General features: G+C 35.5%; 3 protein-coding genes and 1 pseudogene across 3 annotated transcripts; 3 read left to right on the top strand and 1 right to left on the bottom strand.

The window, feature by feature from the left end:
• Positions 1-3,540: 3,540 nt before the first annotated feature.
• On the bottom strand, positions 3,541-8,510 carry LOC131009357 (bicyclo-germacrene synthase-like; annotated as a pseudogene).
• Positions 8,511-10,988: 2,478 nt separating this feature from the next.
• On the top strand, positions 10,989-13,266 carry LOC131009355 (salviol synthase-like). Its single transcript, XM_057936652.1, has 2 exons — positions 10,989-11,875; positions 12,394-13,266. Exons 1-2 carry the CDS (start codon positions 11,027-11,029, stop codon positions 13,015-13,017), a joined length of 1,473 nt encoding a protein of 490 aa, XP_057792635.1. The 5' UTR covers positions 10,989-11,026; the 3' UTR covers positions 13,018-13,266.
• A 4,197-nt stretch (positions 13,267-17,463) lies between these two features.
• Positions 17,464-20,213, top strand: LOC131009354 (salviol synthase-like). Its single transcript, XM_057936651.1, has 2 exons — positions 17,464-18,386; positions 19,434-20,213. The coding sequence occupies exons 1-2, from the start codon at positions 17,538-17,540 to the stop codon at positions 20,055-20,057; spliced, it is 1,473 nt and encodes a 490-aa protein (XP_057792634.1). The 5' UTR covers positions 17,464-17,537; the 3' UTR covers positions 20,058-20,213.
• Positions 20,214-22,298: 2,085 nt separating this feature from the next.
• Positions 22,299-24,932, top strand: LOC131009356 (salviol synthase-like). Its single transcript, XM_057936653.1, has 2 exons — positions 22,299-23,159; positions 24,238-24,932. The coding sequence occupies exons 1-2, from the start codon at positions 22,311-22,313 to the stop codon at positions 24,859-24,861; spliced, it is 1,473 nt and encodes a 490-aa protein (XP_057792636.1). The 5' UTR covers positions 22,299-22,310; the 3' UTR covers positions 24,862-24,932.
• The last annotated feature ends 371 nt before the right edge of the window (positions 24,933-25,303 follow it).

The following is a 25,303-nucleotide window of genomic DNA, read 5'->3' on the forward strand; positions in this document are numbered from 1 at the left end:
GTAGGAGGAAATTTAGAGAAATTGGTTGTGGACGTGTGTGCTTAGGAATTTGAGTGGGAGGATTGTAGTTTACTAACACAATCTTTCTTTAATTCACTTCATTCTTTCTTCCCACTTTTTTATTACATTCCAATCATGGTTACATATTTATAGTGGTGAGTAGATGATTCCTACATTCTCTAGAATATTCTCAACTATTATTTTTCTTCATTCTCAACTATTCTAGATATTTCTACAAATTTCTTCTAATTTCTTTTATTCTTTCTTTTCCTCTAATTCTAGAATATTCTTTACAAATCAAGTTTATTACTTTATTCTAACACTCCCCCTTAAACTTGATTTGTCATTCTGAGCAAAACTCTGAAGTTGGCGAAATCCTTTCACAACGTGCCTTACTTTATATCTTTCAACTTCACCTTTGGAATTCTTCTTAACCTTATGCACCCACTTGACTCCAATGGCCTTGTGCCTTTCCGGTAGTGTCACGAGCTCACACGTATCATTCTTGTTTATAACTTTGATCTCTTCGTCCATTGCAACTCGCCAATTTTCACTATTTGCTGCTTCAGGTTCATAATCAGCAGATAGGCAAAACAAGGTGAGATCTTCTAACCTTTCAGTGTCTTCATATATCTCATCCAAATTCCTTGCTCGTGGTGTGACTCTTTCATTTAAGAAAGATGGTGGCGAGTCTTCAGTGACTGGCACTGGTGAAGCTGGTGGAGTCACTGGCTCTTGTTGGACTTCTCCAACTTGCTGGGATGTAGGTGAAGTCACCGCTGGAGCTGAAATCCCAGACTCCTTCTTCGTCGAACTCCACGTCTCGACTTATCACAGTTTTCTTGGTATTTGGATTATATAACTTATAGCCTTTAGAGTTAGAGTCATACCCGATAAAAATGAATGCTTCACTTTTATCATCGAGCTTCTTCCTTCTCTCAACTGGTACATGTACGTAGGCTTTGCTTCCAAATACCTTTAGGTGGGAAATTCCTGGCTTTCTCCCGCTCCAGGCTTCTTGTGGAGTCATTCCCCACACGCTCCTTGTCGGCGATCGGTTGGATAGGTACACCGCGCACGCCACTGCTTCTGCCCAGAATTCTTTAGGCAGATTCTTCGTCTTTAGCATGCTCCTCGTCATCTCCATGATTGTTCTGTTTTTTCTTTCCGCCACTCCGTTCTGTTGGGGGGGATCTCGGAACAGTCAGGGGTCGCCGAATTCCATTTGCTTCGCAAAATTCTAAAAACTCCTTGGATGTGAATTCTCCCCCTCGATCGGACCTCAGGGCCTTGATTTGTTGTCCGCTCTCCTTCTCGACGACAGCTTTGAATTTCTTGAATGCATCAAATACTTCTGACTTCTGCTTCAAGAAATATACCCACGTTTTTCTAGAAAAATCATCAATGAAGAGCAGAAAATAATTATTTTTACCGAGGGAGCTTGGCTTGATTGGCCCGCACACATCAGCGTGAATTAACTCCAGTGGCTTTTGAGCTCTTGAGCTTGACTCCTTTGGGAATGGCTTTCTGAACTGCTTCCCGAGTAGACAACCTTCGCAGAGTTGATCGGGATGCTTGATGGATGGTAAACCTCTCACCATCTCCTTCTTTGACAGCAACTCCAAATCGCCAAAATTTAAGTGCCCAAACCGAAGATGCCACAACCAAGACTTATCTTGGTAACACGCTTTCAGGCATTTTGCCATGTCATTTCGAATATTCAATAAGAACATTCTATTTTTAGACATTGGCAATAAGATTATTTTTGCCATCTCTTATTGAAAGGTTATAATCTCTCATATGAATATCATAACCTTTCTCTAAGAGTTGTCCCAAACTCAAGATATTATTTTTCATATTGGGCACGTAATAAACGTTGGAAATAAATTCATGATTTCCATTCTTCAAGCGAATTAAAATTTTCCCTTTCCCTTTAACTGGAATTTTAGATTCATCACCAAAGGAGACGTTGCCACTTACCGACTCATCGAGCTCCACGAACATGTTTCTCTTCCCGCACATGTGATTGCTAGCACCAGTGTCAAGGTACCACGTGTCATCTTGTCTTCCAGCTTCTCCTTTATATGCCAGAAGCACACTACCAATTTCTTGACTTGTATTCTCGGCATAATTGGCCCTTTCTTCAATCCTTACTTTTTCACTTCTGCACTCGGAAGCATAATGCCCAAATTTATGGCAATTATAACACTTTATCGAAGACTTATCGTACCTCGACTGCGGGTTGCTCCTCCCCCGACCATTTGTAAACTCCTTTCTTTCACTACTGTTGACGAAGCCTCCTCGTCCTCGTCCACGTCCACGACCTCTTCCTCGATCTTGACCTTGACCACGGCCTCTCCCGAATTGTCCATGGCCATTGCTCGGACCTTCTTTTTTCTCTTTCGGGCTTACTTGCAACTTTAAAAGTTGCTCTGAAATTTCTTGCTTCTTCTTTTGCTTCTCCTCATATGCTTGCAGCGACCCCAACAAGAGATCGATTGTCATCTCCTCCAAATTTTTAGTTTCTTCAATCGTCACCACAATGTGCTCAAACTTTGGGGTTAGTGAGCGCAATATTTTCTCCATAATTCTTACATCCTCCAATTTTTCACCATTTCTTTTCATTTGATTAGAAATCGCCAAGACTCTTGAAAAATAATCCGAAATCGATTCGGACTCTTTCATATGCAAAGATTCAAACTCTCCTCTTAAAGTTTGAAGTCGTACCTTTTTTACTTGCTCCGCTCCTTTGCACGCGTTCTGGAGCTTCTCCCACGCTTCCTTGGCGGTACTCGCATTCGAGATCTTCTCGAAATCGTCGTCCCCCAGCGCTTGATAAATGAGACAGAGAGCCTTCTTGTCTCTCTTTCTCGCGTCTCGCAATCTATCCTTTTGTTGTTGGGATAGTGCGGCCTCGTCCTGCGGCTCCTCATAGCCGTTCTCCACGATCTCCCAAACGTCGTGGGCTCCCAATAGCGCCTTCATCTTGATGCTCCAATTGTCGAAGTTGCTCTTGTTGAGCATGGGGACTTGAAACGATTGTAGGTTGGCCATTCCACAGGTAGGATTTTATGGCTCTGATACCACTTTGTTGGAATATATGAATATAAAATGGAGAATTTATTTAATTGGTAGGAGGAAATTTAGAGAAATTGGTTGTGGACGTGTGTGCTTAGGAATTTGAGTGGGAGGATTGTAGTTTACTAACACAATCTTTCTTTAATTCACTTCATTCTTTCTTCCCTCTTTTTTATTACATTCCAATCATGGTTACATATTTATAGTGGTGAGTAGATGATTCCTACATTCTCTAGAATATTCTCAACTATTATTTTTCTTCATTCTCAACTATTCTAGATATTTCTACAAATTTCTTCTAATTTCTTTTATTCTTTCTTTTCCTCTAATTCTAGAATATTCTTTACAAATCAAGTTTATTACTTTATTCTAACAATAGATTGTTCTTTCAGATTGAGTTGGAAAACTTATTAATTTATTAGAAATTATATAAAAATAGACGAATAAACAACTTATTGATTCGAGGATCTAATACATAATTTTTATTGGAAAGGTTTACACATTCTAGGCAAATTCATCGATTTGGGTTTTTGAATAAAACTAACACTTATCGTCTTTGAATTGTCAAGGGCTCGACAAACACCATCTCTACCCATTCTTTGGACTTGATGGCATTGGCATAGCAATCGTCTTCTTCATAGAGAAGGTTCATAACGCGATCGAGATTAACAATGCGTGTAAGGATCGGCAGCATCGACGCCGGCGTCGGCTCAAGGCATTCTTGATTCGTATCCTTCCACGCATTCCTCACTTGCCGTCGAAGCTCACTACGAACTTCCTCATCCGACATGCCATATTGCTTCATGTAACAATCAATCAACGATGTTTTCTTCTCATACTACATGTGAAGGAAATCAATTTAGGTCACAACCATTACTTATATGGGTTATTATCAACTTAGTCCAAAAATTTGATACTTTTTACAAAAACTAGCAGAAAGAACGTACGTTATACGTGTAATTAATGTTATTTGAATTGATAATCTACTATTTAAAAAAATCTATTAATTTATTACTTTTATTAGATAATTTATTGGATGGATATATTTATTTATAAGCATTATCAATAGTTATAGATATAAAGTATTCTTTATAGATTTGGGTGACAAATAAATGTATATCAAAATACATTTATATTTTATAAATATAATAATAACTATATAATAGGGGTAAAATAGGCAATCCACAAGTTATGTCTTAGACAGCCTTAGGCTCGTTTTCTATTAGTATAGGTAATTCGACCTATTGAGATATGCAAAAAGTTGAAAGGTCACTTTTTTTATATAATTATCTCGAAAATCGTGATATTTTTATAAAATACGTGGATAAAGTTATCATTAAACAATAGTCCGAACTTTGATTTTGTGGTGACTTTTTAGTTTATAGCCTGAACTTTATCTTTATTGTTCAATTTATAGTTCTAGCCCAACTGCGAATTGGCGTGGCTCGCCAAAAGCTGACTTGATAATTAATAAAAACAAAAAGAAAAACATACTTTTTTTAAAAAAAAATCTCTGCATCATCTTTCAAACGTTACCGTTTCACTTAAGAGTTCAAATTTTAATTTGATGTAAAATTTGACGTTTGAAAGCTGATGCGAAAATTAAAAAAAATATGATGTATTTCTTTCCAAGACAACTTTCGATGTATTACGTTGCCTCTCAATTAGCCGGAATTTTGATTCGAATTATAAATTGAACAATAGAGATAAGTTCACGCTATATATAACAATAAAACGCACCTCATTACCAACTAAGTCATCCATCAATCGACAAATTTCTAATGATGCTCGAACGATGAGAGGTCGAGGTTCGTTTGTAATCCAATCAAAATCTTGTTTGCAAACTTGATCTCCCATGCCCATTAAACAATTAGATGACAACATTATGTAACCACTTGATACAAGTGATACCTTCATATACTCCTCCACCGTTGGAATATAGTTATTATACAACCATTTTGCCTCCTCGAAATATGCCATTGCCAAATTTTGCATCTGCACATTAATATCTTAACATAAAATTAATGGAAACAAAAAATAAAAAACAAAAAATTAAGATAATATTAATTTGAATGCATGAGTACGTCTCGAATTCCATATTTGACGCGGTAGGCCTCTCCCGTTTTCTCCAATTCATCTTCTATTTCTTTATAAGTTTCAATAAGACTTCTGTAGCACATTTGGATGTATGGCAGCGAATCATCCAAGGTCGCATTCACATCCCAACTGTGACGCTCCCAAAAAAAAGAAAAAAGGACGTAACTCAGATTATTTGGGTTCATTAATTCAAAGTTAGGATACATAATTTTTTAAATTCCAATTTTAGTGATAAATATTACTACTTACACTTCATAATATAATAACAATTTTTATTTTAATAAAAAACAATTATAAAAAAATAAAATTAAGAGTGTTATTACACGGTGGTACACACTACATTTTGAGACAGAGGATCTCATCTGATATATTTTGGGGGCCCTATTTTTGGGGGCTATATGCGGTCTACCACCCTACGCAATGCCCAAAACCGCCCCTGACTTCTATCGGGGGCTTTTTTGCTAATAGTGTTTTAATATAGAGGCTACTATCTTCTTTTCTTAATCAAAATGACAGAAGTAGAAAATTAGGTGAAATTAATTCGAAATTGATAACCAACCTTTCAATAGCATCAGTTAGAATCTGCAATTCATGAAGCGTCGCATATTCGTATGTGTCATCAAGAATTGAACCCATACTTATGCATTTGAGTAATATTCTTCTTGCTTTAGCATAGCATGGCTCAAAGTAGACTCCCACCATCCACAAATACAATTCCGCAATCCTATCTCTTGCATAAGGCATTTTATTAGCCACATCCAATTTCATCCACCACCTTACAAAATCAGATCACAACCCATAAATGAATGGGTGAAAATAGTATATATATATATATATGTCCATTTTAAAAGAGAAAACATAAAAAAACACAAACCTTTTAAAATATATATATATATATATATATATATATATATATATATATATATATATTAATTATACCTATTTAGAACTTTTTTATTCTTATGTGTCGAGCATTAGTGTATTTTCTACTAATACTCAAGTGCTTGACTGTGATCGAGCATTAGTGCATTTTCTGCAAATGCTCGACTGCTCTGCTGGGCCCGTAGTAGTTGAGCATGTCAAGAATTAATGCATTTATTGTCAATACTCGAGGTTGAGCATGTCGAGCAAAGTTTGCAATTCGAGTAATATAAAACAATGAGATGAAGCTATATATATTTTTAGTAAATGTAAATTTGGACTAAACATCACCATAATATGTTACCTTGTAGCATCACTCAGCTCTCTCTGGTGCATCTTCTGCACTAGTTTGAAATCCAATTTCGCAAAATTCAGTAGTGTCTCATTATGCGACTCATCTTCTTCGTACACAACTATGAAGTTTTCGGCAGCCAATCTTGTGAGACTCCTGCAATTTGGTATCTTCAAAGCTTCGTTAACACGTTTAGAGAGAGAAGCATTGGTTAAGTGGTGCACTGCTGTTTGAAGATGGGAGGAACAAAACTCTATTGCTCTGTCAAGAATTTCTTCTCCATGTGTCCCAAGATGCGCCGCCTCGTATAAATTCAACAAACCTTCAACGTTGTTTTGCAGCGACGCCGCATAATTTCCTTCGCTGTCAGTGAATTTGCGGAACACATCTGTTGAAGTTTAAAGCTTCTAATTAGTAATCATCGCGTTTGCTTTTGAGGATTAGCTTTGATAGATAAAAATAGTACGGTTAATCCCTTGTTTACTTAGTAGATTGAAACATTGGGATATTATTTCTATAATTTAAACTAGTTTTGCTTGATTCCTATCTCACTGAAAGGACGTGAGATTGGAGAAATCATACTCTTGTGGATAAAAATACTCAATCACGCAAAGTAAATATTTTCTTAGGGTTAAACATTTCAGGCAGAGAATAGGGTGGGCTGAAGCCCCCCCAAAAGACTACGGAACACATCTGTTGAAGTTTAAAGCTTCTAATTAGTAATCAGTGCGTTTACTTTTGAGGATTAGCTTTGATAGATAAAAATAGTATGGTTAATCCATTGTTTACTTAGTAGATTGAAACATTGGGATATTATTTCTATAATTTAAACTAGTTTTGCTTGATTCCTATCTCACTGAAAGGATGTGAGATTGGAGAAATCATACTCTTGTGGATAAAAATACTCAATCACGAAAAGTAAATATTTTCTTAGGGTTAAACATTTCAGGCAGAGAATAGGGTGGGCTGAAGCCCCCCCCCAAAAACTATAAAAGATGGTTCAGAATCTTTCCAGATTGGACATTGTAACCTTGTTGTCTAAGTAAACGAAAACGAAGAGCCACACTGCTGAGATTGAGATCATCCTTTTCTTTGCTATTTTCATGAATATATTGCAATGATTCCTTTATTTCCTTTTCAAAATGATATTCCACACCAAGGCGTTGGATCGCATCGATGAGCTCCATTTTATACGTTGAATCATTTGGAGTTTGAACTACCAATTTTCGGACTTTTTCTTTCTGTTTTGCGAGTTCTTCTTGCTGAGCATCATAGATTTTCTGCACAAAGCTCATTATTATAGATATATATATATATATGTATAATGGATTGTCAAAAGATGGAATTAGATGGTTTTTTAGGATAGTAACTTAGAGCATCCACATTGGAGAGCCCATACAGGCTCTTAAAAGTGGTCTCCACCATTTAAGAGCCTTTTCCTCGTAGTGGGATGGGCTCTCTGCACTAGGCCGAGCCTGGTGTGCACCGGCGTGCGAGCCCCAGTGTGGATGCTCTTATAGACTGATTTGGAAAATAGGACAAAAAATTTCGAATTTGTAAAAGTAGGACATTAATTAATAGGTAATGTACCGCTATCATAATTCTTGGCCCATTTTAAAAGTTTCCAGCTCACTTAAAACTAAAATGTGCCGAAGACTAAATTTTTGAGCGTACAAAAATAGGACGCTAATTAAAATGGGGCGAGAATTGTATTGCTGATACATTAGTTATTAATTATTGTCCTACTTTTGCAAGTTCGAAATTTTTTGTCCTATTTTCCAAATCAGTCTAAGTTACTATCCTAAAAAATCATCAGACTCTCAAAAGATGCATGACCATACATAAAATAATCTTTGCATTATTTGTATACACATAATGATATAAATGCATAAGTACCAACCTAATCTTATCCTATATATACATATCATATAAATACATACCGTATTATCTGAATTATATGCTAGAAAATAGTCTCCCCAAATGGATGGATGATATTTGGCCGATTTACGACGTTCATCTAAATTCTTGACATACTCATTCTTTGCAGAAACGACTGATGATGAATTTATTTCCATCTTGCAGTAGTATATATGCTTGTGTATGTGAAATGTGTTGAAAAAGATGGTTAGTGTTTCATTTGAAGAAATCTAGTGGTATTTATAGGCCTTTACATTATTGGTTACACAAAAATAACAATAATTACTTCAATGGATTGGGATTAGGAATCCTATCCTCAATAAGATGGATTTTGAAAACGGTAGATTTGAAAATATTTATTAAATAATTTTCTTAAGCAATAAGTTTCAGGCTATTTTTGGATGGCAACTATTTTCATATAGTTAAAATCAGAAATAATTAAAAATTCAAATATTTATACGCAGAATCTTTATTAAAGGTTAAAACTAGAATATGTCCAAAGTTCGTTGGTTTAGAAGCAGAATCTTTTGTTAGAGGTCATAATTAGAATATACCAAAAGTTCGTGATTTTACAAGTCATCAACCTTTAAAATAACCATGTCCTTTTGCGATTCAATGTGATATTGCTATTCAAAGCGAGCTCTATTTGTCTAACAGAAATATAAGATAAAAATATGTATCTATACATATAATATTTTTTTTCATATTATAAATACCTTTAATTGATTTCTATGAAAGTACTTTAACTAGTTAATTTCCTTTAGAATAGCTTTTATAAAAAAGAGTTTCTATTTTTGAGATATTCATTAATAGGTGTAAAATTGTTATAAACTGTTGAAATAGAAATTTTATTAAAAGGAAAAAAGAAAAGATCCATCTAGAGGCAAAATAAAATCAAGCGAAACTACCTGCAAGAAACCACGGATAACCGAAAAATAAACAAACCAAGACTATGAGAAAATATTTATTGGGTCATCCTCGTCCAAAGACTCTCCGTCATCCATCATATCTCTCCATCTTTTAGAAGCCACCGCCGACATAGATAGAGCTGCGTTGGAAGAAGAATGAATCACAAAATTTTGCAGAATTGCAATCATGCACGTCGATTTTTGTGTTTCAAATTTTCTATTGTCGAGATTTCTTTTAATAAATTAATAAGTAAATAAAAAAAATTTAAAGATCGCACCACAGTGGACTTGAACCCATAATCTTTGATTTTGGGTATTAACCACCTATTTCTATGCCAACAAAAATTTTACACGCCGCCAGAGAATTTGCAATTGACAGGCATCTATAGTCGTGTTTTCTTAGTTGTAGCTTAAGTTTAATTTTTAATGAATTAATGTGCCTAACTTAAGTTTACTTTTTAATGAATTATTGTGCTTAATTAATTTCATTGAATAAGGAATCGCCGCCATATAATTATTTTGTAGACCAAAATTCTTCGCACCAGGCATAGCCGCCATATAATTATTTGTATACCAAAATTCTACGCACAATTATCATCAATTCTAATTTAATGTTGTAGATATTTTGTGTGGATTTCTTGAATTTTTATGTTTAGTATTGAGTACAAACAAATCATATGAACTTTCCTCCGTCTATGAAAGAACTTCTCAGGGGAGTGACACATATTTTAAGAAAGAGATTATTCAGTGTATTGAAAATGAAGAAAAAAATATTGAGTATATTGGGAGCGGTGAAAAAGTGTTGTATATATATTGGAAATGTTGTAATATTTCCAGATAAATACCTTCATAAAGTTGGCCATCGACTCTTTGATACTCTTAAGTTTAGGCAATTCTTAACAAGATAACATTTGGTATTATAAAAAGAAATATATATATATATATATATATATATATATATAGGAATTGGTTCAATTGAGATTTATAGTATATATTTTGAGATTTTGAGATAAATGAACATATAAGTACATTTTGATGAACTTGTCAATTAATTTGTATGAACGCGCGTTGGTCTAGGGTTCAAACCCTACAAGTGGCGTGTTTTTTAAATAAATTAAATAGATTCATATGTTCATCAGTTATATTGATTATGTTCAAAGAATTTATTGATATGTTCATTTATCTCAAAATCTCAAAATATTTAAAATCTCAATATAAGCTAACCCTATATATATATATATATATATATATATATCTCACCGAAATTAATTCACATGGGTTAGGATCGGGTGAGAACTGCATATTTTTGTGAGAACGGAGAACCATGAACAAATACATAAAATATAGGAGTATTAATAAAAGACGATAAGATCTGAACATCTTTGTGCATGTGTTTCTGACGTTTTATGCATTATAAAGAAAAAACACATGAACAAAGATATTCGTATTTGTTCATGTATTTTATGTATTTGTTCATGGTTCTCCGTTTTCACAAAAAGATGCGGTTCTCACCTGATCCTTACTTAATTCACATTACAAAAATTTCTCCCTGATATTTACTAAATCAATACCACACTATTTGATTGGCTCCTCCTACATGCCATGGATTTTTAACATTTAATTTGTAGTATTCCTTCCATCCCGAATTCACCTCCTAATTTGTCATTTTCGTTCATCCACGAATTCATTCTTACATATTTACATATACTACTACTAATGAACCTATATAAACTAACTATATATAATAGAGTTGCTATAAATACCCTGCAGCAGATCTGAGATATATGATTTCCACACATACATAAATTTTATCATGGAGATTCTGGTGTTATGCATCTCATTAGTATTCTTGCTGTCCACTTTCATATTCTTGAAAAATGGAAGCCAAAAATCAAATGGAAAATTCCCTCCTGGGCCGCGAAAGCTGCCCTTGATCGGAAACATACACAATCTGAAGGGCGCGGTTCCCCACCGCGCCCTTCACCGGCTTGCCCAGAAGTTTGGGCCCACGATGGGCCTTCAGCTGGGCGAGGTCTCTGCTGTTGTCATCTCCTCCCCCGATGTTGCGAAGCAAGTGATGAAAACTCACGACGTCAACTTCGCATCTCGGCCCCCGATTACAACAGCAGAGATCATCAGTTACGGGTGCACGAGCATCACTTTCAGCCCCTACGGCGAGTACTGGAGGCAGCTGCGCAAGATCTGCACGATGGAGCTTCTGAGCGCGAAACGCGTGGAGTCGTTCCGGTCACTGAGAGAGGAGGTGTTTGCTGATCTCAGCAGGAGGTTCGCATCCATGGAGGGATCGGAGATCAATTTCTCCGAGGAGTTCTGCACGGCGAATTACGCTGTGATTTCGAGGGCAGCCATAGGGAATGAGACGAAGCAGCATGCGGCTTTGCTCCATAATGTGAAGCAGATAGCGGATTTGTCGGCGGGGTTTGATATTGCGGAATTGTTCCCTTCCATCAAAGTATTCAAGTTGGTGAGTAGATTGAGGAGGAGGGTTATGGTTGTACACAAAGAGATAGATGGGATACTTGAGAATGTCATCAATCAACATCGAATTGCTAATTCTGTCAACCATGAAGATCTCCTCGATGTTCTTCTCAAATATCACCAAGATGGACTTACAAAGGACAACATCAAGTCTGTCATTGTGGTTAGTATTTACCCTCGTGCAATGCACGTGAAACGTTTTTATATTTTATATATGTATGTAAAAATGGATAACTTTAAATGAATATATATATTTGAGCTGAATATAGAAAAAGTAAACAAAATAAAGTAGAGAGAAGAGAGAGAAATTTCTTAAAAAAATGAAAATACTAAAGACATTCAAAACAAAAGAGAAGAGAAGAGAGATAAATTTCTTAAGAATCATGAGTTCGTAACTTATATTTTAAAAGGGTTATATATATAGAAAGAGAAACGATCCACTAAAAATTAATTTGGAATATCAGATATTCAAATTCTATGATTGATGTGTTCATTGAAATTAACTGTGTGAAATGAGATTAGCGAATAAGTTAATAAAATCTAAGAACCATATATGCACAACTATATAACATATTTTGTCGACGAATTCATACATATTTCACAAAAAAATTATGGATTCATAGTTTGTATTGTAAAAAGAGTTTGTAGCCTAACCCTTCGATGTATATATCCGTTGGAAAGGACATGATAGGTGCAGGAAGTGAGACATCATCCACACTAATGGAATGGGTCATGTCTGAACTCCTCAAAAATCCAACAATACATGAAAGGGCACAACAAGAGGTGAGGAAGGTTTTTGATGAAGAAGGTTACGTGGACGAGTCGCGCATTCCGCAGCTCAAGTATCTGAAGTCAGTTGTGAAGGAGACTCTGCGGATGCATCCGCCGGTGCCTCTGTTACTTCCAAGATTATGCGGTGAAACATGTAAGATCGATGGATATGAAATACCAGCAGAAACCAAAATCATCGTCAACGCATGGGCAATCAACAGAGACCCTAAATATTGGGAAGATCCTGACTGCTTTCAACCAGAGAGATTTATGGATAATGTGGTGGATTACAAAGGAAATCATTTCGAATATATCCCATTTGGTGCTGGAAGGAGAATATGCCCTGGCATAACATTCGGCATGGCCAACGTTGAGCTCCCACTCGCAATGTTTTTGTATCATTTCGATTGGAAATTAGGTGGTGGAATGAACCCTCAAGATTTAGATATGGAAGAGGCATTTGGTGTGACCGCAAGGAGGAACAAACAACTGTACCTTGTTCCAAGCATCGGAAGACCTTTGCCTACCAAATAAGTCGAACCTCATCCCCTAATTAAGACACATCTACAATAAATTATGAAGCCTACTATGGCTTATTCTTCATTATATATCTTATTTTGATTTTCTACATAAAAAGATGAAAATTTCAATTCGCTCCTCATAGAATTCGAACCCATGTGCTGCATACATTCATCAAGATGATGAGTCTATCGGAGAATGGTCGTATATTGTGAGAATGAGAATTGATATGAATAAGTCAGTACGGCTATTCATACATTACAACCCATGTTTTGTAACGACGCCACATAATTTCCTTCACTGTCAGTGTATTTGTTGAACACATCTGTTGAAGTTTAAAAGATTCTAATTAGTAATCATCTTAGGGTACAGGGGCGCTAGGGTGGGCTGAAGCCCCCCAAAACTATAAAAGGTGGTTAAGTTCAGCTGTAAGAATCTTACCAGTCTACCAGATGGGACATTGTAACCTTGTTGTCTAAGCAAACGGAAACGAAGAGCCACGATGCAGAGATCATCGTTATCGTTGCTATTTTGCTGCTTGAAATTGTCATGAATATATTGCAAGGATTCCTTGTGAGTTCCATTTTATACGGTGAATCATTTGGAGTTAGAACTAACAATTTTCTAACCTTTCCTTTTCTGCTATGTGAGTTCTTGTTCACCATCAGAGATTTTCTGTGCATGCATTATTACGCAAAAAATATTATAATTAAGAATATAAGAGCATACGCAGTGGGGACCCGATAGGGGGCACTCGAGTCACCCCCGAGATCGGGTCGCCCACTGCAGCCTTGGGTGCCTCGATCATGACCTGATAGAACGGGGCAGCCCCGATACACTTTATATATACACGCGCCTAATTTAAAAAAAATAAAAATAAAAAAAATCCAAATTTTGGCTTCATAGCCGTTGCCCCATTTTTTATTTTTGCTCCCTCCCAACTGCTTCATGGTCGTTCCCCCCCCCCCCCCCCTTTATTTTTTCTTTCTATAAATACCTATCTATTTCTTTTTCAAACACACACAAAAAAAATGAATTGTTTGCATCATTTTCCACAACATGATTGTGGAGAACGAAGGTGATAGAGCTGCCCATTGGAGAGATGACAATGCAGGACACAGGGCGTTTAGCAGTGACTCGACAGAGAGTGCTCGAGCAATCCCGGTTTGTTTCGAGGAATACGTGCAAAGAGATGCACTTCTCTGAGATAGGCAGATGCATGCTATGCTCCAACATGATTTGATGGAGCAACGTTTGGGCACGTTTCAGACCTCTGGGGCCGGGATAATTATTTTAGGATATATTTTTAAATTTTTAAGATTTATGTACTTTTTTATGTAATTTTTAGGATTTTAAAATTAATGCAATTTAAATTTGAAGTAAATAGTGTTATTTAAATTTCTGCAATTAAAATTAAATGAAAAATACAATAATCAAAACTAAAATGATCAGGTCAGCTATCATGTCATCTCACTGCAGCCTCTTTAACCCAATGTGGACCCTCCTCTATCAGGTCACCCCCACTGTGGATGTTCTAATAGATTACACTAATTTTCAAAATGTCAATAGATTAGCTCTATTTATATCTTCCCTCCGTTCAATAAGAATGAATCACTTGATGGAGGCATGTTTTAAGAAAATGCATGATAGATAATGTATTGAGTGAAGAAAGGTCCCACCATGTAGAAATGAGTGGTTGTGATTGAATTGAGTGTTTGATCATGTAGAGAAGAGTGGTTGTGATTAAAAAGAGAAAGTAAGATCATGTCACAAAATAGACGTGATACATTCTCGTGGGACAGATGAAAATAGAAAAAAACAATACTTTCTTATGGGATGGAGGGAGAATGTATACCATTTTATCTGAATCATATTGTAGGAAATAGTCGCCCCATATGGTTCGATGAAATTTAGCGGATTTACGAATTTTATTTAAATTCTCCACATAATTCTTCTTGATTGCTGCAGGAACGACTGATGAAACTATTTCCATCTTGTTTGTGTGTGAAATGTGTTTAGAAGAGTGATGAGTTGAAAGATTGTTGATGCTTCATGTGAAGAAATCTAGAGGTATTTATTTATTGGCCTTTGTTTGTCTAGATTGTGTTTGTACCATCACGACGTAACAAAGAAGAAATGTATGCATAAATATGAGGGATGAAAAAAGTAAATATTTAGCCAACACTATTGAAAATTTTCCATTGCTAAGCTTAATTAGTGAGACAACTAGACTTTTAATGAAGAGACAATGGTCTACGCTACCTCATTAATTAGAATAGAGTTGGCTAAAAGGACAATGAGAACTAATTCTGCTGTAAAAATTAATTAGAGCTTTAAACGATCGTCAAAAAAAAAAAAAGGCTTTCAAACACCTTATAAATTTCAAATAATCTATACTAATATAAGAAATCGCTTGAGCACAAAATATAAATTGCTTATTATATCCCTATTACATATTTAATTTTAAGGGTAATTATGTAAATTAATACATTATATATTTAGAATAATATATTAATTAATTAGATATTAAAATAATATAAAAAATATATTAATTTATTACATTACATTATCCAAACTCTATTTGATATATATCTTTAACTCTTTTTAGAATATCCTATAGAATCTAACTACTTAATTAGATAGATGAAAATACCAGTAAATCACTATTATATAAATAATGGAGTATATAAATGTTATCCTACCTTGATATGTAGATTTCTTAAACTGATCTAGGACGAGAGAAATTTATTAGTTTATAGGGCCTATTAATTTGTTGGATATTATTTTAAAGAAGTTTTATTATAGTTGTAGAATTAAATAGACAAAATTGCTAATTTTAAAAAGGGTTAATTGCCGCTAAATCCACATACTTTTTGGTTTTCGGGGGTTTTCCCCATAACCGAAAAAATTTACTTTAAAATACACGAATTGAAAAATTGATAGGGAATTTCCCCGCATTCGTTTTCCGGCCACCGCCGAAATGACTCAGATCTAATGTGTCGAAATTAAGTCCAAGTGCTAAGTTTAAAATATGACATGGACGCCACATAAGCTAAATTTTCCATATGTGCAATTTCTCAGAATCTGCCCTAATTTCCATCTCACGCGATATTCCTTGCCCCACGATCCCTCCGCCGCCTTCCAAATCTTCGCCAATTCTAGCTTGTTCCGAAAATCACTGCAGCTCCGCTCCTCCTCCTCCTCCAAAATCGACCTCTTCAAGGACCTCTCCACGGTCCGCTACCAGCCCGGCCCAGAGCCCGTCTATGGCTTCTACGTCGCCATCGTCGACTCCGAGCTCGGCCTCATACTCTGCGACAAGGATCATGAGTTCGCGGACAAAAAGGTGGGAAAATTCGCGCTGGTTCTGCGGGGGGCAGTTCTGCGACGGCGGCGGGGCGCACGACATCTCGATTCGGTGCGGCGGCGAGAGATGCACAAATGGAAAATTGTAATTGTTTTCCTTAGGGTTTTCTGATTTTAGGAGAATTGCACAGATGGAAAGTTTATCTTACGTATCCATGTCATGTTTTAAACTTAACACTTGGACTAAATTTCGACACATTGGATCTGAGTAATTTCGACAGTGGCCGGAAAACGAATGCACAGGAAATTCCCTATCAATATTTCCATTCGTGTATTTTAAAGTAAAAATTTTTAGTCATGAGAAAAAACCCAAAAACCAAACAGTATGTGAATTTAGCGACAATTAACCATTTTAAAAATTAATATAATAGATATTATATCTATACTTTTTTCTTTTATTAAATAAAATCACAAGTACAACATACGCTTTTGCTGGTAGTAATTATAAAAAAATCCCTAAAGCTTTAAAAGAAAACACAACATATAGTTTTTGAGTACAGGTTGGTGGACCGACCTACCCTCAAATCCACCCTTACCTATAGACTATAGTGCATCATTAAAAGTTTGCTTTTAACTTTTAGCAAATTTCAGTTTATAGCCTCAATTTTGATTTATCTTTTTAACTTTGAAAATTATTTAATTATAGCCACAATCGAACCAAACTTATGATAATAGCTCTTCGTTGCCGAAATTATATATACGTGAGACAATAATCGATTGTCACGAAATCAGAGCCTCATGATCGTCATCAATGGTGGTCGTTGCAAAGCGTAAAACTGCAGACGCGATTCCGACTACACCTCCGAAGACGATATGCTACTATCGCTAAAAATCTTTTTTGGTGTAGAATACATTAGGTTCTAGTTTCATGGCAATAAATCAACACTGCAGGTGTAATTACGATAAAAAAAAAAAGGCTATAATTATCAGAGCGTTGGTGTAATTATGGCTATAATTACATAATTTCTCAAAATTCAGGTTATACAAATTAAATATAAATTAAAGTTCAAGACTATTAAATGAAATTTATTTTAAGTTCAGGCTATATATATATAACTACAACTAACCCTATCGAAATTAAAAATAAACGTAGCTATATACAATCGAGCTGCTATAATTAAATACACTGCAGCTGAGCTGAGATTATACCCACATACCTAAATTTTATCATGGAGATTCTGGTGTTATGCATCTCAATAGTATTCTTGCTGTCCACTTTCATATTCTTTAAAAATGGAAGCCAAAAATCAAATGGAAAATTCCCTCCGGGGCCGCGAAAGCTGCCCTTGATCGGAAACATACACAATATGACGGGCGCGGTTCCTCACCGCGCCCTTCACACGCTTGCCCAGAAGTTCGGGCCCATGATGGGCCTTCAGCTGGGCGAAGTCTCTGCTGTTGTCATCTCCTCCGCCGATGCTGCAAAGCAAGTGATGAAAACTCACGACCTCAACTTCGCATCTCGGCCCCCGATTTCAGCAGCAGAGATCGTCGGCTACGGCTACACGAGCATCACTTTCAGCCCCTACGGCGAGTACTGGAGGCAGCTGCGCAAGATCTGCACGCTGGAGCTTCTGAGCGCGAAACGCGTGGAGTCGTTCCGGTCACTGAGAGAGGAGGTGTTTGTTGATCTCAGCAGGAGGTTCGCATCCATGGAGGGATCGGAGATCAATTTCTCCGAGGAGATCAACACGGCGACTTACGCCGTGATTTCGAGGGCGGTCATAGGGGATGAGAAGCAGCAGCATGTGGCTTTGCTCCCTAATGTGAAACAGGTGATGGATTTGTCGGCGGAGTTTGATATTGCGGATTTGTTCCCTTCCATCAAATTATTCAAGTTGGTGAGTGGATTGAGGAAGAAGCTTATGGTTTTACACAAGAAGATAGATGGGATACTTGAGATTGTCGTCAATCAACATAGAAATGCTAATTCTGTCAACCATGAAGATCTTCTCGATGTTCTCCTCAAATATCACCAAGATGGACTTACAATTGACAACATCAAGTGTCTCATCCTGGTTAGTGTTCTAGCTAATTTGTTTATTTAGTTAGTACACTACTTTGGCTAGCTAGCTAATTAAAATTAATGAATCTGCAGTTAAAATTAATTAGTATTCATCTAGCAAGATGATGCATCTATGTAGTAAATTTTGACGATCGAGGGGTTGGAAATAGTTATTCGTTCTCATTTTATTATATAACGATTCTTATTTAAACCTCTCCCAACAGTGATATTCATATCTTTTCGTGAAAATTAAGAATTATGCACAACTAATTATAACATATTTTCTCGCCGTGCATACATATTTCACATAAAATTAATGGGTTATAGTTTATATTTTAAGAAGAGTTTGTAACCTAACCCTTCGGTATATATATATATATATATATATATATATATATATATATATATATATATATATCTGTTAAAAAGGACATTATAGGTACTAGACATCATCCACACTGAAGAATCGGTCCAAGAGAATTACATATGAACAAATCTATGAAATCCACGAACATGAAGCTTATTTTAAAGAGAGCTTATTGGAGCTTATAAGATGTTTCAAGAGCTTATAAGATGTAATTTTTAAGAGCTTATAAGTTGTCAAAGTGTTTGGATAATTGAGCTTATAAGCTAGAGAGAAATTTTTTGCTAGATAGAGACAATCGAAGAAAAATGAACTTGGATTGATATATGATGAAAATAATAAATTATAGTTGAAAAATATTGTAAAATAATTGTTGCATATGAGATTATAAAAAAATAAATTGAGGTAGAGGAACTTATTTTTTGGGAAGCTTATAAGCTCTTGCAGTTTATTTTTGGATTTTATAAGCTTATTTTGCCAAACACTTTGAAGGAGTTTATAAGCTCCTAAACACAGCTTATAAATTGTTTTGAGGAGCTTATAAGTTCAGCCAAACACCCTCTAAATAAGTTGAATGTTGATGTTCGTGGATGAATTTTATTGATTTATTCATGTATTTTATCATTTCTGATCACATTTATCAATTATTATTAGATTCATTTTCTCTCTATATTTATATATTTAATCCGTTGAAAGGACATGATTGTTGGTGGAAGTGAGACATCGTCCACACTGATGGAATGGGCCATGTCTGAACTCCTCAAAAATCCAACAATACTTGAAAGGGCACAACAAGAGGTGAGGAAGGTTTTTGACGAAGAGGGATACGTGGACGAGTCGCGCATTCCGCAGCTCAAGTATCTGAAGTCTGTTGTGAAGGAGACTCTGCGGATACATCCTCCACTGCCTCTGTTACTTCCAAGATTATGCGGAAAAACATGTGAGATCGATGGATATGAAATACCTGCACAAACACAAATCATCGTCAACGCATGGGCAATCAACAGAGACCCTAAATATTGGGAAGATCCCGACTGCTTTGAACCAGAGAGATTTATGGATAATGTGGTGGATTATAAAGGAAATCATTTCGAATATATCCCATTTGGTGCTGGAAGGAGAATATGCCCTGGCATGACATTCGGCATGGCCAATGTTGAGCTCCCACTCGCAATGTTTTTGTATCATTTCGATTGGAAATTAGGTGGTGGGATGAAGCCTCAAGATTTAGATATGGAAGAGACATTTGGTGTGACAGCTGCAAGGAAGAAACAGCTGTGTCTTGTACCGAGTATAGGAAGATCTTTGCCTACCAAATAAGTTAAACCTACATCTACAATAAATTATGACTCCATATATAGATATCTTATTTTGATGTTCTACGTAAATTATTCAAATGATGTAATAAGTTGATGTATACTCCCTTCGTATTCCAAATAACTTCTAAGAGGGATGAGGCACGCGTTTTAAGGTAAAGTTATTGAGTGTATTGGATATGGTGAAAAAGTATTATAATTAGTATTGGAAATAGTGAAAATATATTTTAATTAGTATTGAAGGCGGTGAAGAGGTGAAAAGTAAGAATAAATGCATATCAGATCCTTTGTCCATAATTTATTGTGTACCACCATATTCCATTCTCAATTTATAAATTTTAAGGGTATTTGGCCTATAAATACCCGAACTTTTTACATTTTCTAGTTTTGCACCTCAACTTCAAAATTTATCTATAAATACCCGAACTTTGTATTTCTTCTAATTTTGCACCTGATGATTTTTTACCGCTAAATCGTTAATGAGATGGCAGCCAGATTGAGAGGGAAGTTTGAAGTTCATAACGAAACAGATAAATTTGTTGTCAATATGAGATTTAGAACATGTAATTGTAAATTTGGGATGTCAATCCGACTGCCATTTTAGCAACAATTTGGGGGGTTAAAATTCGTAGGGTGCAAAATAAAAAAAAAAATACAAAGTTTGGGTGTTTATAGGCAGATTTTAAAGTTGGGGTGCAATACTAGAAAATGGAAAAAGTTCGAGTATTTACAAGCCAATACCCTTAAATTTTAATTACTTTTTCTTCATCAATATATTAATTTTTTTAAGATCGTTTAAAGATCTAATTAATTGTTACTGCAGAATTAGTTCTTATTGTCCTTAATTTTAGCAGTGTACTCAAATTTTCTAATTTTGTATTTTATTTTCTTATATGAAATGAGCTAGAATAGACCATTGTCTCTTTATTAAAAGTCTAGTTGAGTCACCAAACATAGATAATGGAAAATTTAAGTTGAGTTGGCTAAAAATATACTTAATCCGCCCTATAAGAGTGTGTATGATTATTGATGACATAAATTTTAATAAATATTAAGTGAGTGTGTTATTAGTGAAAGAAGGGACCCACTTTTATTTGTGGAAGAAAATGTCTCTAAAAAAAGGAATGTGCACACTCTTGCGGGACATACTATAAATTTAAAATGACAAAAAGTGTATACTCTTGTGTGATGGAAGGAGTATATATTAAAAACTAAAAGCCTAGTTGAATTACTATATATTTAGATGGTAGAAATTTTTTGATAGAGTGGGCTAAAAATATATTGAAAACTAATAGTGTAGGACAAAGCACAACAAATTAGGTTATAGGAGGGAACAACTAAGTGATGAAGTGCCCTCCCCTAATGTTAGCTATGTGAATAAAATAAAATAAAATATAGAAAATTTGAGTAGAGTTGGCTAAAAGGACAATGAGAACTAATTTTGCAGTTCTTAAAGAAAAACAGTTTTCAAACACCCTATAAATTTAAAATAATCTACACTAATATAAGAAATTGTTTGAGCACAAAATATAGATTGTATATTATATTTCTATTATATATTTAGTTTTAAGGATAATTATGCAAATCAAAACACTATATATTTAGCATAATATATTAGTAATTCATTAAATATTAAAATAATACAAAATATATATTAATTAATTAATTACATTATCTTATCCAAACTTTATTTGATATTTTTCTTAAAATTGCTAGAGGTATCTATTAATCACATTACCTTATCCAAACTCTATTTGATATATATCTAGAAAAGTACTTAATTAGATTAATGAAAATAAAAGTATATCATTGTTTTTTTTTGGCAAATAAAGAGTATTTTATTACCAAAGCACTAGAGCCTAATTTATTCTATAGTAAAGGTACTGATTTTCAACAATAGGTAACCCATCGTAATTGATGGTGGTCGTTGCACTAACTTGCAGACGTGATTCCGACTACACCTATTGTTCGAAGACGATATGCTATCTACTACTAGAATACATTAGGTTCTAGTTTCATGGCAATTAATCATCATTGTAGATATAAAGAATAGGCTACTATATCATAGGGTTGGTGTAATTGTAGCCATATATAACTAAATAATTACTCAAAGTTCACTATACAATTTATTGAAAGTTCAGGCTATAAACTACAATTAACATAAGCAACTTAAAAATAAATGTAGCTATATATAATAGAGTTTCTATATATACCCTGCAGCTGAGCTGAGATGATATCCACATACATAAATTTTATCATGGAGATTCTTGTGTTATGCATCTCAGTATTATTCTTGTTATCCACTTTCATATTCTTAAAAACCAGAAGCCAAAAATCAAATGGAAAATTCCCTCCGGGGCCATGGAAGCTTCCCTTCATCGGAAACATACACAATCTAAAGGGCGCGGTTCCTCACCGCGCCCTTCACCAGCTCGCCCAGAAGTTCGGGCCCATGATGGGCCTTCAGCTGGGCGAGGTCTCTGCGGTTGTCATCTCCTCCGCCGATGCTGCAAAGCAAGTGATGAAAACTCACGACCTCAACTTCGCATCTCGGCCCCCGATTACAGCAGCAGAGATCATCGGCTACGGGTGCACGACCATCGCTTTCAGCCCCTACGGCGAGTACTGGAGGCAGCTGCGCAAGATCTGCACGATGGAGCTTCTGAGCGCGAAACGCGTGGAGTCGTTCCGGTCACTGAGAGAGGAGGTGTTTGCTGATCTTAGCCGGAGGTTCGCATCCATGGAGGGATCGGAGATCAATTTCTCCGAGGAATTGAGCTCGGCAACTTACGCTGTGACTGCGAGGGCAGCCATAGGGGATGAGAAGAAGCAGCATGTGGCTTTGCTCCCCAATCTGAAAGAGGTGGTGAATTTGTCGGCGGGGTTCGATATTTCGGAATTTTTCCCTTCCATCAAATTATTCAAGTTGGTGAGCAGATTGAGAAGGAGGCTTATGGTTTTACATAAAGAGATAGATGGGATACTTGAGAATGTTATCCATCAACATAGAATTGCCAATTCTGTCAACCATGAAGATCTCCTCGATGTTCTCCTCAAATATCACCAAGATGAACTTACAATGGACAACATCAAGTCTGTCATCCTGGTTAGTGTTTTAAATTCTTTAATTAAATTAGTACACTCATTTGGCTAGCTAGCTAATTAATTTAATATATATATAGGATTGAATTATAGTGAGAATGACTATTTTTGTGAAAAAATGATAAATCTATGAATAAGCTGCTTGTAATGCACGAATAGTCGTAATTCAGGTAATATAGTGAAATTTTCGCCAAGTATTCGAACTCAGGTTTGAATAAATATGAGTCATAGATTAATTATATATTTATTCGTTATTCTCATTTCACAACATGATTTGAATAAATATGAGTCATATAATTTGAATTTCTAATGTAAATTTTATTGACATATACTTAAAAATTATCCACAAATTTTTACCCGTAAGTTCGAGTTTTTGAGCTACAATTCACAACCAATAATATTTTAGCCGTGAATTTAAGTTTTAAAGTTGTGAATTCCAATTTAATGTTTGAATTCACATCGAAGACTGTTTTTATTGTGAATTCAATTTTTTAAACTCGAATTCACAATCAATACTACTGATACAGTTGTGAATTCAAGAACAATAACAGCAAAAACTTACCTCAATTTCTGCCCCAATTAAAGAACTCCTCAAATATACAATTCTCATCTATATTTTTGTTCTAAATAGCCTATAAAACTTGATCCTCTTCATTCCACAAATTCACAAAGAACCGAGTTACTTCTTAGCACTATGCACCGGCACTAATCTGATTCTTAATATGAGAGAGAGAGAGAGAGAGAGGCCTTGCCAGGGTGCTCTGTTTCGGGTGATTTCACCATTTAACAATATGAAATTAGTAATATGAAAGCAAACAATTGGATGAATTCATAGTCGTTAGTTTGAATCCCATAGGTAGCGAAAAATATATTTTTCGCAATTCAGACATTTACACAGAGAATTCATAGGTGTTCCACATAAAAATTCATACATTTTAATTAGTTTATAGTTTATATGTTAAGAAGTGTTTATACCATAGCCCTCCCCTTGACTCTATATATAGAAGGGATCAATAGAGAAGCTAAATATTTGTATTTAAAAAAGAGTTTGTAGCCTAACTCTCACGTGTATTGTTGAAAAGGACATGATAGGTGCTGGGAGTGATACATCATCCACACTAATGGAATGGGCCATGTCTGAACTCCTCAAAAATCCAAGAATACTTGAAAGGGCACAACAAGAGGTGAGGAAGGTTTTCGATGAAGAGGGATACGTGAACGAGTCGCGCATTCCGCAGCTCAAGTATTTGAAGTTAGTTGTGAAGGAGACTCTGCGGATGCATCCGCCGGTGCCTCTGTTACTTCCAAGATTATGCCGCGAAACATGTGAGATTGATGGATACGAAATACCCGCAGAAACCAAAATCATCGTCAATGCATGGGCTGTCAACAGAGACCCTAAATATTGGGAAGATCCCGACTGCTTTCAACCAGAGAGATTTATGGAAAATCTGGTTGATTACAAGGGAAATCATTTCGAATATATCCCATTTGGAGCTGGAAGGAGAATATGCCCTGGCATAACATTCGGCATGGCCAACGTTGAGCTCCCACTCGCAATGTTTTTGTATCATTTCGATTGGAAATTAGGTGGTGGGATGAAGCATCAAGATTTAGATATGGAAGAGGTATTTGGTGTGACAGCTAGAAGGAGCAAACAACTGTGTATTGTTCCGAGTATAGGAAGACCTTTGCCTACCAAATAAGGCAAAGCTCATCTCCTAATTAAGACACATTCATGTACAATAAATTATACTCTCTTCGTCCACAAAATGAGTACTCATATTTTCCTTTTTGGCAAGTGTACCCCACACATCTCTTTAATTAATACACTAAAAAAATGGGATCCTTAAACTATTCACATTGTACTCCATACATTTCTTAAAACAAGTGCCGTCCACAAATGGATACTCATTGTGAAGACGATATATATGCTACTATCGCTGAAAATCTTTTTTTTTTTTTTTTGTAGAATACATTAGGTTCTAGTTTCATGGCAATTAATCAACACTGCAGGTGTAATTACGATAAAAAAAAAAGGCTAGTATCATATTTAGTGTTGTAATTGTGGCTATAATTACATAATTTCTCAAAGTTCATGCTATACAAAAAATAAATTACTAAAAACTAAAAGCCTAGTTGAATTAC

This window comes from Salvia miltiorrhiza, chromosome 2 (genome assembly GCF_028751815.1).
Source record: "Salvia miltiorrhiza cultivar Shanhuang (shh) chromosome 2, IMPLAD_Smil_shh, whole genome shotgun sequence".
In the NCBI taxonomy this organism is placed as follows: Eukaryota; Viridiplantae; Streptophyta; class Magnoliopsida; order Lamiales; family Lamiaceae; genus Salvia; species Salvia miltiorrhiza.

What these genes read in the sequence shown, in the direction of transcription:
- LOC131009356 (XM_057936653.1), top strand. Translation starts at nt 22,311, where the DNA reads ATGGAGATTCTTGTGTTATGCATCTCAGTATTATTCTTGTTATCCACT. An exon ending in ACATCAAGTCTGTCATCCTG is followed by an intron (nt 23,160 to 24,237) that starts GTTAGTGTTTTA and finishes ATTGTTGAAAAG; the next exon opens with GACATGATAGGTGCTGGGAG.
- LOC131009354 (XM_057936651.1), top strand. Translation starts at nt 17,538, where the DNA reads ATGGAGATTCTGGTGTTATGCATCTCAATAGTATTCTTGCTGTCCACT. An exon ending in ACATCAAGTGTCTCATCCTG is followed by an intron (nt 18,387 to 19,433) that starts GTTAGTGTTCTA and finishes ATCCGTTGAAAG; the next exon opens with GACATGATTGTTGGTGGAAG.
- LOC131009355 (XM_057936652.1), top strand. Translation starts at nt 11,027, where the DNA reads ATGGAGATTCTGGTGTTATGCATCTCATTAGTATTCTTGCTGTCCACT. An exon ending in ACATCAAGTCTGTCATTGTG is followed by an intron (nt 11,876 to 12,393) that starts GTTAGTATTTAC and finishes TCCGTTGGAAAG; the next exon opens with GACATGATAGGTGCAGGAAG.